The 14,977-nt window shown below is 45.0% G+C and overlaps 1 protein-coding gene across 1 annotated transcript in view; it reads left to right on the top strand.

The window, feature by feature from the left end:
- Positions 1-6,428: 6,428 nt before the first annotated feature.
- BEND7 (BEN domain containing 7) overlaps positions 6,429-14,977 on the top strand; it is a 58,291-nt gene continuing 49,742 nt past the window's right edge. The window contains exons 1-2 of the mRNA XM_065413151.1: positions 6,429-6,770; positions 10,803-10,886. Of these exons, the coding sequence (XP_065269223.1) occupies positions 6,710-6,770; positions 10,803-10,886 (145 nt within the window). The 5' untranslated portion in view covers positions 6,429-6,709. The remainder of the gene's footprint in view (positions 6,771-10,802; positions 10,887-14,977) is intronic.

The following is a 14,977-nucleotide window of genomic DNA, read 5'->3' as shown; positions in this document are numbered from 1 at the left end:
CCTGCGTATGGTTGAGCTGCAGGAAAGGCAGCAGGAGCAGAGACCGCCGCTACAGCCCCTCTGTAACCAACAGCAGGAGCAGAGACCGCCGCTACAGCCCCTCTGTAACCAACAGCAGGAGCAGAGACCGCCGCTACAGCCCCTCTGTAACCACCAGCCCTCCTCCCCAAGTCCCATTGCCTCCTCACCCAGACGCCCAAGAACACGGTGGGGGGGCCTCCAGCCACCCAATCACTCCACCCTAGATGATTTCCACAGCAATAAGTTTTAAAGTTTTAAAGTGCAGTGTGTCCTTTTCCTTCCCTCCTCCCCCACCCATCCCGGGCTACCTTTGCAATTATCCCCCTAGTTGTGTGCCTAATTAATAAAGAATGCATGAATGTGAAGTAACAATGACTTTATTGCCTCTGCAAGTGGTGCTTGAAGAGGGGAGGGTAGGGGAGGTTGGGGTGCTTGGTTTACAGGGTAGTAGAGTTAACCGGGTGCGTGGGGGGGGGGGGCTGCGATTTCATCAAGGAGAAACAAACAGAAGTTTCACACCAAATCCTGCCCAGTCACAAAACTAGTTTTCAAAGCCTCTCTGATGCGCACCGCGCCCTGCTGTGCTGCTCTAACCGACCTGGTGTCTGGCTGCGCGTAATCAGCGGCCAGGCGATTTGCCTCTACCTCCCACCCCGCCATAAATGTCTCCCCCTTACTCTCACAGATATTGTGGAGCGCACAGCAAGTAGCAATAACAATGGGGATATTCTTTTCGCTGAGGTCACAGCGAGTCAGTAAGCTGCGCCAGCGCGCTTTTAAACGCCCAAATGCACATTCCACCACCATTCGGCACTTGCTCAGCCTGTAGTTGAACAGGTCCTGACTCCTGTCCAGGCTGCCTGTGTATGGCTTCATGAGCCATGGCATTAAGGGGTAGGCTGGGTCCCCAAGGATCACGATAGGCATTTCAACATCCCCAATGGTTATTTTCTGGTCCGGGAAGAAAGTCCCTTCCTCCAGCTTTCGAAACAGAAGAGAGTGCCTGAAGACGCGAGCATCATGTACCCTTCCCGGCCAGCCCACGTTGATGTCGGTGAAACGTCCCTTGTGATCCACCAGGGCTTGCAGCAGCATTGAAAAGTACCCCTTGCGGTTTATGTACTCGGTGGCTTGGTGCGCCGGTGCCAAGATAGGGATATGGATTCCGTCTATCGCCCCACCACAGTTTGGGAATCCCATTGCAGCAAAACCATCCACTATGTCCTGCACGTTTCCCAGAGTCACTACCCTTGATATCACCAGGCCTCTCATTGCCCTGGCAACTTGGATCACAGCAGCCCCCACAGTAGATTTGCCCACTCCAAATTGATTCCCGACTGACCGGTAGCTGTCTGGCGTTGCAAGCTTCCACAGGGCTATCGCCACTCGCTTCTCAACTGTGAGGGCTGCTCTCATCCTGGTATTCTGGCGCTTCAGGGCAGGGGAAAGCAAGTCACAAAGTTCCATGAAAGTGCCCTTACGCATGCGAAAGTTTCGCAGCCACTGGGAATCGTCCCACACCTGCAACACGATGCGGTCCCACCAGTCTGTGCTTGTTTCCCGGGCCCAGAATCGGCGTTCCATGGCATGAACCTGCCCCAGTAACACCATGATTTCCACATTGCTGGGGCCTGTGCCTTGTGAGAGGTCCATGTCAATTTCCTCATCACTATCGTCGCCGCGCTGCAATCGCCTCCTCCTCCTCAGCTGGTCCTCCTGGTTTTGCTTTGGCATGTCCAGGCTCTGCATATACTCCAGGACAATGCGCGTGGTGTTCATAGTGCTCATAATTGCCGCGGTGATCTGAGCGGGCTCCATGATCCCAGTGCTAGCTATGGCGTCTGGTCTGAAAAAAGGCGCGAAACTAGTATCTAAAGACCAGGGGAAGAAGGGAGGGAGGGAGGGAGGGGCGGGCGACTGACGACATGGCGTACAGGTACAGGGAATTAAAATCAAGAAAGGTGGCTGTGCATCAGGGAGAAATACAAACAACTGTCACACAGAATGCCCCCCCCCCCAGAGATTGAACTCCTAAGCCTGGGTTTAGCGGGCCGTTGATTTGACGGAGGGATGGGGGAAGGAAATGAATAAAACACAAATCTATTTTTTACATCTTAAGACGACAGTGCAGCATGACTGATAGCCCTCGGCATTTTCTGGGTGCTTGGCAGCCAATACTTGGCAGCAAATAGTATACTACGACTGGTAACCATCATTGTCCAACGAGGACGGTTAAAGGCAAGGGGTTGCTGCTGTGTAGCAATGTAGCCCCACGTGTGCCAGCCACATGTCTGCCAGCACCCAGATCGCCCTCGGCCTTTTCTGGGTGCTTAGCAGACAATACTTGGCAGCAAATAGTATACTACGACTGGTAACCATCATTGTCCAACGAGGACGGTTAAAGGCAAGGGGTTGCTGCTGTACAGTAGCCAGAAGGATCGGTAAAGGCGCTCAGGCTACAATAATCTATGAGCATTTCAGGCAACCTCTAAATTTACTTGCTTTCAGACCTGAGGAAAGCTCTTCTTGCAGATCTGCTGAGCACCCAGATCGCCCTCGGCCTCTTCTGGATGCTCAGCAGACAATACTGACAGGACGGTTACCAGTCGTAATAAACCATCTACTGCCAAAAGGCAAGGGGCTGGTGCAATGCAGCCCTACGGCTGCCAGCCCCACAGCTACCAGCATCCCGAGCGCCGATGAAGGCTACTACTCATGCTGCACCGTCTACCGCCAAAAGGCAGTAATCTGCTGCTGCTGTTTAGCAATGCAGTCCCACGTTTGCCGGCACCCGGAAGACATATGGTGACGGTGAGCTGAGCTGAGCGGGCTCCATGCTTGGCGTGGTATGTTGTCTGCACAGGTAACCCAGGTAAAAAGGCGCGAATCTATTGTCTGCCGTTGCTGTGACGGCGGGGGAGGGGCGTGACGCAATGTACCCAGAACCCCCCGCGGCACTGCTTTGCATCATTCGGGCATTGCGATCTCAACCCATAATTCCAATGGGCGCCGGAGACTCCGGGAACTGTGGGATAGGTACCCATAGGCACCCATAGTGCAATGCGCCGGAAGTCGACGCTAGCCTCGGTACTGTGGACGCGGTCCGCCGACTTCATGCACTTAGAGCATTTTATGTGGGGACACACACAGTCGGCTGCATAAAACCGGTTTCTATAAAACCGGCTTCTATAAATCCGACCTAATTTTGTAGTGTAGACAAGCCCTCAGCTCGCTTGGGACACAGGAGGAGGGCCAGAGCACTGGCTCTGGGCTCCACTCCCCCCAAGATGGACTTGGCTGAAAGTCACTAATTTCTGTGCTAACAAGTTCTGCCCTACGCTGTGTTCCTGTCGACTAATAAACCTTCTGTTTTACAGGCTGGCTGAGAGTCACTGCTGACTGCGGAGTTGAGGTGCAGGGCCCTCTGCCTTCCCCAGGAGGCCCACCTGGGCGGACTTGCTGCGGGAAGCGCACGGTGTGGAAGGGGATGCAAGGCCAGACCCAGGAAGGTCGAAGCTGTGTAAGCTTCTTGCCCTGGAGACAGTATGCTCAGAGAGAGGAGGCATGCTCCCCCAGAGTCCTGACTGGCTTTGTAGGGAGTAGTTCCAGAGCATCACCCAGATGACTCTGTGACACATCAACTGTGTCTGTGCTCCGGAAGGTGCTGTTACTAAATGGGTGTAAAAACAACTAGAAGTCCGGTGGCACCTTAAAGACAGATTTATTTGGGCATAAGCTTTCGTGGGAAAAACCGCCCACTTCTTCAGATGCATGGAGTGAAAATTACAGATGCAGCATAAATATACTGGCACATGAAGAGAAGGGAGTTACCTTATAGGTGGAGAAACAGTGTTGACAGGGCAATTCTATCAGGGTGGATATGGTCCACTCTCAATAATTGATGAGGAGGTGTTGATACCAAGAGAGGGAAAATTGTTTTTGTGGTGAGCCAGCCACTCCCAGTCCCTCTTCAAGCCCAAATTAATGGTGTTAAATTTGCAAATGAATTGTAGCTCTGCAGTTTCTCTTTGAAGTCTGTTTTTGAAGTTTTTTTGTTGAAGTATGGCTACTTTTAAATCTGTTATAGAATGTCCAGGGAGACTGAAGTGTTCTCCTACTGGCTTTTGTATGTTACCATTCCTGATGTCTGATTTGTGTCCATTTATTCTTTTACATAGAGACTGTCTGGTTTGGCCAAAGTACATGGCAGAGGGGCATTGCTGGCATATATCACATTAGTAGATGTGTAGGTGAATGAGCCCCTGATGAGGTGGCTCATGTGGTTGGGTCCTCTGATGGTGTTGCTAAAGTAGATATGGGGTCAGAGTAGGCAACAGGGTTTGTTACAGGGATTGGTTCCTGGGTTAGTGTTTCTGTGGTGTGTAGTTGCTGCTGAGTATTTGCTTCAGGTTGGGGGGCTGTCTGTAAGCGAGGACTGGCCTGCCTCTAAAGGTCTGTGAGAGTGAGGGATTATTTTCCAGGATAGGTTGTAGATCGTTGATGATGTGCTGGAGAGGTTTTAACTGGGGGCTGTACGTGATGGCCAGTGATATTCTGTTATTTTCCTTGTTGGGCCTGTCCTGTAGTAGGTGACTTCTGGGTACCCGTCTCGCTCTGTCAATCTGTTTCCTCACTTCCTCATCAGTTTTAAGAATGCTTGATAAAGATCTTGTAGGTGTTTGTCTCTGTCTGAGGGATTGGAGCAAGTTGGTTGTATCTAAGGGCTTGGATGTAGACAATGGATAGTGTGATGTTTTCCTGGATGGAAGCTGGAGGTATGTAGGTAAGTATAGCGGTCAGTAGGTTTCCGGTATAGGGTGTTTATGTGACCATTACTTATTTGCACTTTAGTGTCCAGGAAGTGGATCTCCACTGGTTCTCCACTTGTAAGGTAACTCCCTTCTCTTCATGTGTCAGTATATGTATGCCTGCATCCGTAATTTTCACTCCATGCATCTGAAGAAGTGGCTTTTTTACCCACGAAAGCTTATACCCAAATAAATCTGTTAGTCTTTAAGGTGCCACATGACTCCTCGTTGTTTTTGTGGCTACAGACTAACACGGCTACCCCTTTGATAAATGGGTGTAGAGAGGCCTTTACATCAGCAGAAGCCAAATTTAAGTGAAGAACACTTCCACAGCTAGTTTGACGCAAGGCAGCTTACATCAACCTAACCCTGTAATGTAAACCAAGCCTAATGCACTTAAAAGTGGTTTAACCCCCAGTGTGGATCCAGCTATGTCAGCATAAGGCACCTCTATACTGGCATAGTTGTATCCACACTAGGACTGGTAGCAGTATAACTATTCTGGTTAAACATCCCACCCCTAACCGAAACAGTTGTTCTGGTACAAACACTGCGCGCAGACCAGGCCTAAACAAAAATCAGGCAGAATCATCCACCTTTTTTCTTTGCTTTTAATTGAAGCCCGGTGTCAAGTATTCTGCTAGTCTGAAAGGTGCTGCCTTTGTCTGATCCAGGGCCTGACCTTTGCTTACATGACAAATCCTTCCCTGAGCAGAGCCTCAGGCATGGGGGAGAGCTGCTGGTGGGAGGTAGGATCTGACCCCCAGTGTAGGCTGCTTGAGAGCAGAGTCTGCCTCTTCCTCTCTGGGCCCAACCCCCTGGGGAGCTCCACTGCAGGCCATCGCTCCCCCTCTCCCGAGCAAAGTTGGCAGGGCAGGAGGGTGGGATTTGGCCCCAGGTGTGCCCAGCAAGCAGCCCCCCCTGCAGTGGAGAGAAGTGGCCCTGGCTCGCTCCAGGCCCGGCTGGGGGAATGCAGCCCCTGGGGGACTGGGGGCAATGCCACCCGCCTGCCTCAATGTCACCCAGTTCGGGATGACCAGAGGAGCTGGCTCGCCCCCAAGCGCCCTGCGGGGCCCCCAGCCCGTGCCTCAGTCGGGGAGCGCCCGCGGCTCTAGGAGGCAGTAGCGGGAGCCAGCCCGTGCGCGTGAGGGGACCGCACTGGGGACGGGGGCACAAAATGGCGCCGCCCCTGCGTCCCCCTCCCCCTCCGATAACCAGACCCCGATCCACCTCCCTCCGAGACCAACCCCCTTTCCTCCGGGCCGGCAGAGGAGGGGGAGGCGCAGAATCACCTCGCCGTCCTCTTCATTCACGACCATGAGGCTGAAACCGCTGTCCCGCTCCTCCCCCGAACCCCCTCCCAGCTCCCTTGGGGCCCGCTGCCACCGCCGCCGCCTCGGCGTGGCGTGGGGCTGCGGGCCGGCCTCGGGGTGGCGGCCTGCGGGCCAGGCTCCCTCAGCCACCACGGGGCGCGCTGTGGTGCGCGCAGGCTTCCCCCAGCAGGTGGCAGCGGGGTCCCAGGCGCCGCTGAGGTAGCGACACACGCCAGCCGCGGAGCGCTTCCCTTGGCGGCGGCGGTGGCTCCCCGGAGGCGGCCCGGCCGGCTCCCCGCACACAGCGAGGGCTTCCCCTGCGCCGGGCGAGCAGCCCCCCGCAAAGTTTGGGGTTGGATCCGGGGGGAAGGAGGGAGCCCGGAGCCAACTTGCCCCAGATCGCCGCCGATCCGCAGTTGGAACTGAAATCTCCCAGCCCCGGTTTATTTTTGCTGATTAAAGGGACGGACCTTGGTCCTGCGGCTGGGTGGCTGTTCAGCCTCCAACTCGCTCTGTGCCATCCCCTTTCTCCTTCCTTTCTTCCTCCTCCTGCCTTCTGCCCACACCATGGAGTTTACTGAGAGGAAGAGGAGCAGGAAATCCCAAAGCTTTAAACTGATCAACCAAGGTAAAGTGGTGCTGGTGGGGGGCGGCTTGGTGTGTGACTTTTTGCTTATTTGTCTCTCAAAAGGACTTTCGGCTCAACGTGTATCAAAGGAGAAGAGCAGGATGTTATGAAATGTGTGCTTCTCCCTTCCCTCTGTCTCCTTCAGTGTCTTTCTGCCTTCTGTTGTTTATTATTTAACTCCTTGGATTTGTTCTGAAAACCCTCTTCCCCAGCGAGGGCATGGTTTTCAAGGCAGATGTTATCCAAAATAAAGTTGGATCGCAATTTCCTTGTAAACCCAGTCAAACAAAAAAAGCGAGTCAGGAAATTATCAAAATAATGGTACTTGGGGAACAGAGAACCCTTTCGGTATTCAACTCCTGTGGAGGGTTTTTTTTTTTTTTTTTTTTTTCCTGTTGGTTGCGTACATACACGTATTTCAAAGAAAAACCTAATAGAGGTTGCTTTAAAAAAAAATCAACGCAGCTAATTAATTGTACATGGTAAGGAAGAATTCCTGGCATGTAACTTGTTCGCTCGGTGTGTGTTTGCTTTACGAAAAGAAGAGGGTGTTTTAAAAGGGATGGTTAAGAAAATACTTGGATTTATGTCGGGGAAAAAAACAGACCTCTCTATTTCGATCTTTTAAAAAATAAGATAGAGTCGCTGGTGGTCATTTTCACAGGTGGACTTTACAGCCTTAGCGTTTTATTTTGGTGGGGGTATGTACTGCTACTCCAGCTGATTAGATCTTTTACTCTCATTGATTTGACTTCCGTGTTTTAAAGTATTGAACTGAAATATCTCCATGGAATGCTGTGTGTGTCCTGCATGTTAAGTTCAAGGCAAGTGACTTCTTTGGTGTAATGTCACACTTTTTTTTTTTTTTTTTTTTTTTGCACTTAGTATATTTAGGCATCCCTCTTCAGTCAACGTTAGATTAAAACAAACGGGAAGCAAAGGAATTTAAAAATGAAAATAACCTCACTTTGAGGAAACATTGAACAATTAAATGTTTTAATTTTAACATTACAGTACTGTAGAATCTTGAGCATTGGACATAACTTTTTTTTAATCTAAAGGAATACTGTCAGGTCAAAATTGGCCAAAAAACTACTGTAGGTTTTGTAAAAACAAACATTTGCAAACACATTTCTGCTGGCCATATCTGGGGTTTAACGTTCCAAAGGAAACAGGTTTTTTTTTTTTAACAATTATATTCTCTTGCATTGCTTATAATATAAGCATTGCTGAATTGTGCTAGAGTATGAGGATCTGAAAATGAAACTGATTAGTTGTTTGTATTTCCAAGTTGAATAAACTGTAAGAAGTGAAGAATAACACAAATAGTCAAAAGTAAATTAATATTTTACAAACATTCAGTCTTAAGGTGTCATTTGTAATGTAGATTGATAATTTTTTGAATAATACTTTTAACTTTAAATCATAGATAACTAATTTTCACTAGTGAATTCTTATCTATTTTTGGTTTGTCTGAGAACCCTTCTGGTTATAGAAATTTAGAGACCAGCCACACTAAACACAATTTCTGAGAAAGTTGTATTTTGATTCTGGGAGAATGGAGAAGATAAAAATTGTATTTTAACAAAGTAAGATTCAGCTTTCATGTTACCCTCCTCCCCCCCATTTCCTATGCAAGTTGATTATCAAGATAATTATGTATAAATAGGTGTCTCCCTGCTACTCAGCCGGTGCTTCCTGCTTGGGTCATTCAGTATTGTCATAGTTTAGTGTTTACTGTGAGGAAATTAATAGGGATTTCATAGGCCCTGGACTATGACATCGCAGGTAGAAGAAAGGACTAAGGGAGACACCCACTGTTATATTGACTTATATTATGTAAACTATTGTCACGTTTACTGTATACTGTAGCCTCTTTCATTCCAAGAAATCTCAAAGACAACTCCCACCTGTTCATGCTCTCTGTATGTGTGTATATATATCTCCTCAATATATGTTCCATTCTATATGCATCCGAAGAAGTGGGCTGTAGCCCACGAAAGCTTATGCTCTAATAAATTTGTTAGTCTCTAAGGTGCCACAAGTACTCCTGTTCCTTTTGCAGATACAGACTAACACGGCTGCTACTCTGAAACCTGTCAAAGTACTTTATCATCATATTGAACTAATTCAGACTACTGTATACATAAAATTGTGTATACCTCCAATGCAGCCACCTCTGGGTGAAATGCAGAAACGGTCATAGAACAGTTAAGAAACAGTGAAGAGTACCATATCTAACTGGAGACAGGGAAAATTTTAGAGAGACAGCATGCAATCTGTTTCTCTAAGCATTATGAATCTGCCCCTCACTATAGTTCTTAAGCATTATTACACATTTTTGCCCAGATTTTGACAATCTTCACCAGGAGGTATCAAAATATAGGAAAAAATGAATAATGTATCAGATTCTGGTAAATCCTCTTTTTTATAATTCTCACAAAAGAGACTTAGCTTTTCCCACCTCTGTGCCTGGAACTTTATCTTTAGTCCCATGTGCTGTGCAACTTAATTCTCCTTCATCCATCTATCTGCCCCATCCAAAAAACCCAAAACCAAATCTCATTTCTTCTGACTTACCTATCATCACTCACTTCTTCACCTTTTCTTCCTTATGTTCACCGTCCTCATCCTTCCCTTACAGCCCTTCTGTCTGTCTGTCATGTTGCTGTATTATGTGTGATTTTGGTTTGCTGCTGGAGAGTGTCTTTTTTTTTTTTTTTTTTTTTTTTTTTTTTTTGAGTTAGTCACACTAGTAGTGCCTTACAAAATAAGTAACAATAAAGTCCGTATATTAGGGGATCTTTACATTCTGGACCTGATTATTTTGTCAGAGAGGCAGGTGCCTTTCTCATAAAAGGAGTGAACATAATACTTCTTGCTTCTGTTGTGCCATGTTTCCGAATATCTCAAAGCACTTTCCCACACATTAATTAAGGAAGCCTCACAACACCTTTATGAAGCAAGTGAATGTTATAAAAACACTTTACAGAGGGAGAAACTGAGACGCATGGAATTCGAGAACCCAGTCCTGGTGAGGTGCTGAACATGCTCAAGTCTCATTAAAGTCAGTAGAATTGAATGTGTGCAACATCTCACAAGAGCTGCTTAGTACCTTATTATTCAGTCCAAAGTGATTTTCCCAAGTTCACACAGTCACAAGGTCACGGTCACTGTCAGGTTTGTCAGTAGCAGAGTCAGAAATAGAATCCTGGCGTGCTGTCTCCCAGTATTCCCTGTTGTAAATGCTACTCTCTTCTTGTGTGCATGTAGAGAGTGTAGTTGTTTTCACTAAATGCACACCCGTGGTCAGAGCTCAGACTGTTTATCCAAGTTGCATTTCATTTGAAATAGAAAATCAATATTTTTATGATGGCTGTGGAAATCAATTGCCATGAGTCAATATCCATATATAGCGCCCAAATCTGGTCCCATAGGAATTCAATGGCCAAATGACATCAGCGGCACAGGATCAGGCCACAGAGCTAAAAATTTATCCCATAATGTATATCACTAATTTTGTTTTGAGGTAGTGTGAAAGTTTCCCTGGGCCTATAAGAGGGTAACGTTTTCATTTACGTTATATATTTGCATTCCATCTGTAAGGCAAGAATCCAGATAATAGGCATCTGGTGAAATAATTTAGTGTGAAAATGAACATAGTAATTTACGCCAGGCATAACTTGTCCCGAAAATCTGAAATATTTCAGTTCTCTTTAGGGTGACCAGATGTCCCGATTTTATAGGGACAGTCCCGACTTTTGGGTCTTTTTCTTATATAGGCTCCTATTACCCCCCACCCCCGTCCCAATTTTTCACATTTGCTGACTGGTCACCCTAGTTCTCTTCAGTGTGAGCAAAGTTTTTTAGGAAGTGCTGATACAGAGCACATTTTCTGTGGTTAATTTGATGTACATGGAATAAACTGCAGATACATTGATAAATGATGTAGTAAAGCTGTAGCAGTGTGTTCAGCATTCATTTTTTCCAGATCACTTGAGCTCTAATTTTTTTTATCCTTTTTCATTCCAGATTATCATCATGAGGTATACAAGATCTCTGACTACAGCAATGATGTTAATGGGGAGACCAAAGAAACACAATCAGTTTTTTTAGGTATGTTCTTGTGTCAATTAATTTATGAGCAACACAGTTTAGCCATTTGCAATTAGGGGGCAGTGCAAAGAGCTGTATGCCATTGTTTAATATGACAGTCTCTTCAAGACCTTTTTATTTTACAGATTGCCAATATATCCTTTATTAACATTGCTAAAAGTTGTAGTTTCAGACATAAATGTTTATTAGAGTCTACACAGAGTGCTAATTATCACTCACTGTCAGAGCCAGATGCTGACTGGGCAGTTTTGCAGCTCTCTGTTCACCCCATTTACATTGCATATTCACTAGCATGCTTCACTGGCAGTAGTTTGTGTAATTGGGGATATTACATCTTTGACATCTGGATAACAGAAATTCAATTTCCAGGAAGCTGCTATTTGTTTGGTGTTGCTTCTGCCCTGGGTGGGACAGAGGATTAATGTAATGTCTTAATGTAATGTCCTTTCACCTCTGTAGCCTGGCTGCTAATACTGCCATCGCAAAATCGAATTAAATCAACAGTCAAAAATGTGTAAAGAAAACAGAGATGTAATATATAGTCTGCTTTAACTACAGCTTGATAGAACTAGTTATCACTGAGCCGCTCATCATTTTTGTGGCCGTGTACTCTTCCTTTTACATTTCCACTCCATTCTTATCTAGAGTCTGATCTTGAGAGGCTCTGAGCCTCTGCGGAAAAGAGCTGTGTCTTAACCCATGGACTTCAGCAAGACTTGAAGATACTCAAGACATCCCCTCATTAAAGGCCTGATCCACCTCCCAGTGAAGTCAATATGAGTCTTTCAGTTGACATCAGTGAGAGTTGGATTTGAAAGCAAATCCAGTATCTCTGATCCTGAATAGTCCCATTAAATTCATGAGTAAAGGTTGTCAGGCTCAGGCTCTGGGTCTGATGTTTGAATCAGTAAAGCCCCATAACTGTCTGGCAGATACTGACAGCATGTCTGTTTTAGCACAAAAATGTTAGCTCAGAGATGAGCATGCAAGTCCTTGAGAGGATTGTACCACTGTATCATGCAGACAATACTGTTACATATAGACACAATGGCTTTTAAAAAGTTGATTGCATACATAATTTGTTTTCTTCAGTCTTTGTATTTTATTATCTTCACAAAAATGTTAAAGTATAATGTAAGGTACCTCCTATCTGAGTCTTTTTACAGTGCTTTTGACTTGAAATTCATGCTCTGTCTTTGAAAGGTTAATGTGGAAAACTAATTATTATCCTGGTAGCCAAATGTGTGATGAGACATTTGTCTGTGTAATTAACAGTGAAGAACTTTTATAGTTTCATAAAATCGAATGCCACATACAGTATGCTGTGTGCATTTGTTTTGAAGCGGTGTCCAAAACAGAGATGTTTATGGCTGATATAAAGTGGAACTGAAATGTACTGTAATGCAGGTGTCTGTGCATTTTACAGCATTTCACATTGTTAAAATGGAAGTCAGCAGATTAATAACTTTATTTTGTCATGATAAAATAAATAATGTGTACTTGGAATGGTGGAACAGTGCATAAATTACTCAGTAATTCCAAGAATATATTCTGTTCCAGGAATAATATCCTCCACAATTTATTCATACAGAAAAAGTTGACTTTACTTAAGTCTATGAAGTTACTTGTTAGTTTTAATAGAATTATATCCAGATATGATTTTTTTGTCACAGCTACTATAGTTAAACTTGCAAAAGGGTTTCTTATATATAGCTTTGTTTTCAAATAAGAACATAAGAATGGCCCTACTGGGTCAGACCAAAGGTTCATCTAGCCCAGTATCCTGTCTTCCAACAGTGGCCAATGCCAGGTGCCCCAGAGGGAATGAACAGAACAGGTAATCAACAAGTGATCCATCCCCTCTCGCCCATTCCCAGCTTTTGGCAAACAGAGGCTAGGGACACCATCCTTGCCCATCCTGGCTAATAGCCATTGATGGACCTATCCTATGTGAACTTACCCAGTTCTTTTTTGAACTCTGTTATGGTCTTGGCCTTCACAACATCCTCTGGCAAAGAGTTCCACAGACTCCACAGAAGTTGTGCATGTGTTTAAGGACCTTGCTGAATTGGAGCCATTATACATTTCTTCCCAAAATCTGTTTTGTACAGTTATTTTTCCTTAAAAATGTCTTATTTTGGGGTGGTATGTAAGAATGTAAGAAGACTGTGTGTTGTATGAAGAAATACTTCCTTTTGTTTGTTTTAAACCTGCTGCCTCTTAATTTCATTTGGTGACCCCCTAGTTCTTGTGTTATGAGAAGGAGTAAATAACACTTCCTTATTTACTTTCTCCACACCAGTCATGATTTTATAGACCTCAATTATAACCCCCCCTTAGTCGTCTCTTTTCCAAGCTGAAAGTCCCAGTCTTATTAATCTCTCCTCATATGGAAGCTGTTCCATACCCCTAATCATTTTTGTTGCCCTTTTCTGAACCTTTTCCAATTCAAATATATCTTTTTTTTTAGATGGGGCGACCACATCTTCACACAGTATTCAAGATGTGGGCGTACCATGGATTTATATAGAGGCAATGTGGTATTTTCGGCCTTATTATCTATCCTTTTCTTAATGGTTCCTAGCATTCCTAGTGAGGGGTGGATTTGAAGTACACTTTTCATTTTAAAAAATTCATGCAACCCTATTTATTTAGCTATATATTGAACAGCCCTCCAGATGAAACATCTAGCTATAGTTTAATAGTTGTAATGTAGCATGAAAGGACAGTAGCCTTGCTCCAGGGGAAAATGTTTTTGATCTGACTGATAATAAGCTTTTGAAAATCTTATACCAAGCACACACAGTAAAGGATGCTTTTCCCCCCTTTGCTAAGCTCATCCAGGGCTATCTCCTGCTCCTATTGAAGTCAATAGCAGAACTCCCACTGATGGAGGATCTGACCCTAAGAACCTGATCCTGTAAATTGCTCTGCTGAGATGGATGTCTGCACCCATGTGGACCTTTTTAACTTCACTGGGGTTCCACATGGGCTCAGGGGCTTGCAGGACTGGGGCCAAAGTGTACAATGAGGGAATGTTGCTATACCAGATGTGCATAATTTAGCTATAAAGTGAAATGACTAATCGCAGATAGCTACAAAACAGCCAGGACAACTTTTCAGTTGTTTTGGAAAACCTATCATCTGATAAAAAGGATCCCCCTCCTGCCTCTATTTTCTCAGCCAAAATACTTCCTTAATCTAGGGAAATGTGCACAGAGCAGGGAGGCATGAGGTTGGCAGTCCTATTCCCACCTTTTCTACTGGCTGGCCTTCATAATTGCCTGTATTTCAAAACCATAATTTGGTGACGTCTGAAGAGGATTACAGCAGAAACAGCTGAAGTTTGAAAGTTGTGTTTTGGTATAGAAATAGTCCTTGCAGAGGAGGGTTGCATGTTTTTGTGCCAGGAGAAATTCACTTTCTTTTGACCAAGTGTTTGTAAATCATATAGCCTGAGTATGAGAGTTTTGGCTGGCTCATTAGCGATGCACATAAGAAAGGATGCACTGGGCATGCACGTGTGTAGTTGTGTGCTTTAAACTCCCTGGTCCCCTGAAGTGCTTTGAATTGGTCCGTGTAAATTCTTCAAATACGGCAGCTGAGTTTTGCTGGCCTTTGTCCAGGAAGGCAGCATTCTGGTGATGTTCTGAATGGAAGAACTTGAATGCTCTCATGCGATTATTTGTAATTCAGCAAAACTTTGAAGCTGTGTAAAGTAAAAGGTAAAACTGACTATATTTTTAAAATATTTCCTACTTTTTATTTAAAATAAAAAATTGGAAGTTAAAACTGTGCTAAGGGAACATTAAGGTTATTTGTTTAATTTATGCACTCAGGAAATGCCAAAGCAAAGGATGAAGGTGTAATTTTAACTCTTTCCTCTTGAGCCTATACATGTATTTCAATAGAGATTTTCATTTCATGATCACATACCATTTCTTAGCTACTACAGTATAATCATATAATTTTTTTCACAACGTGGGGTAGCAAAATTAGGTAGTTCTATGTACCACTGTGATAAAGATAGCCCATGAAATTAATCTATATGAAAAGTACACAATGACCTGCATTTAGACAACATACTACAT

Source organism: Emys orbicularis, chromosome 1, assembly GCF_028017835.1.
Source record: "Emys orbicularis isolate rEmyOrb1 chromosome 1, rEmyOrb1.hap1, whole genome shotgun sequence".
In the NCBI taxonomy this organism is placed as follows: domain Eukaryota; kingdom Metazoa; phylum Chordata; order Testudines; family Emydidae; genus Emys; species Emys orbicularis.
The sequence above is the reverse complement of the archived record's forward strand: the minus strand, read 5'-3'. Positions and strand labels throughout refer to the sequence as shown.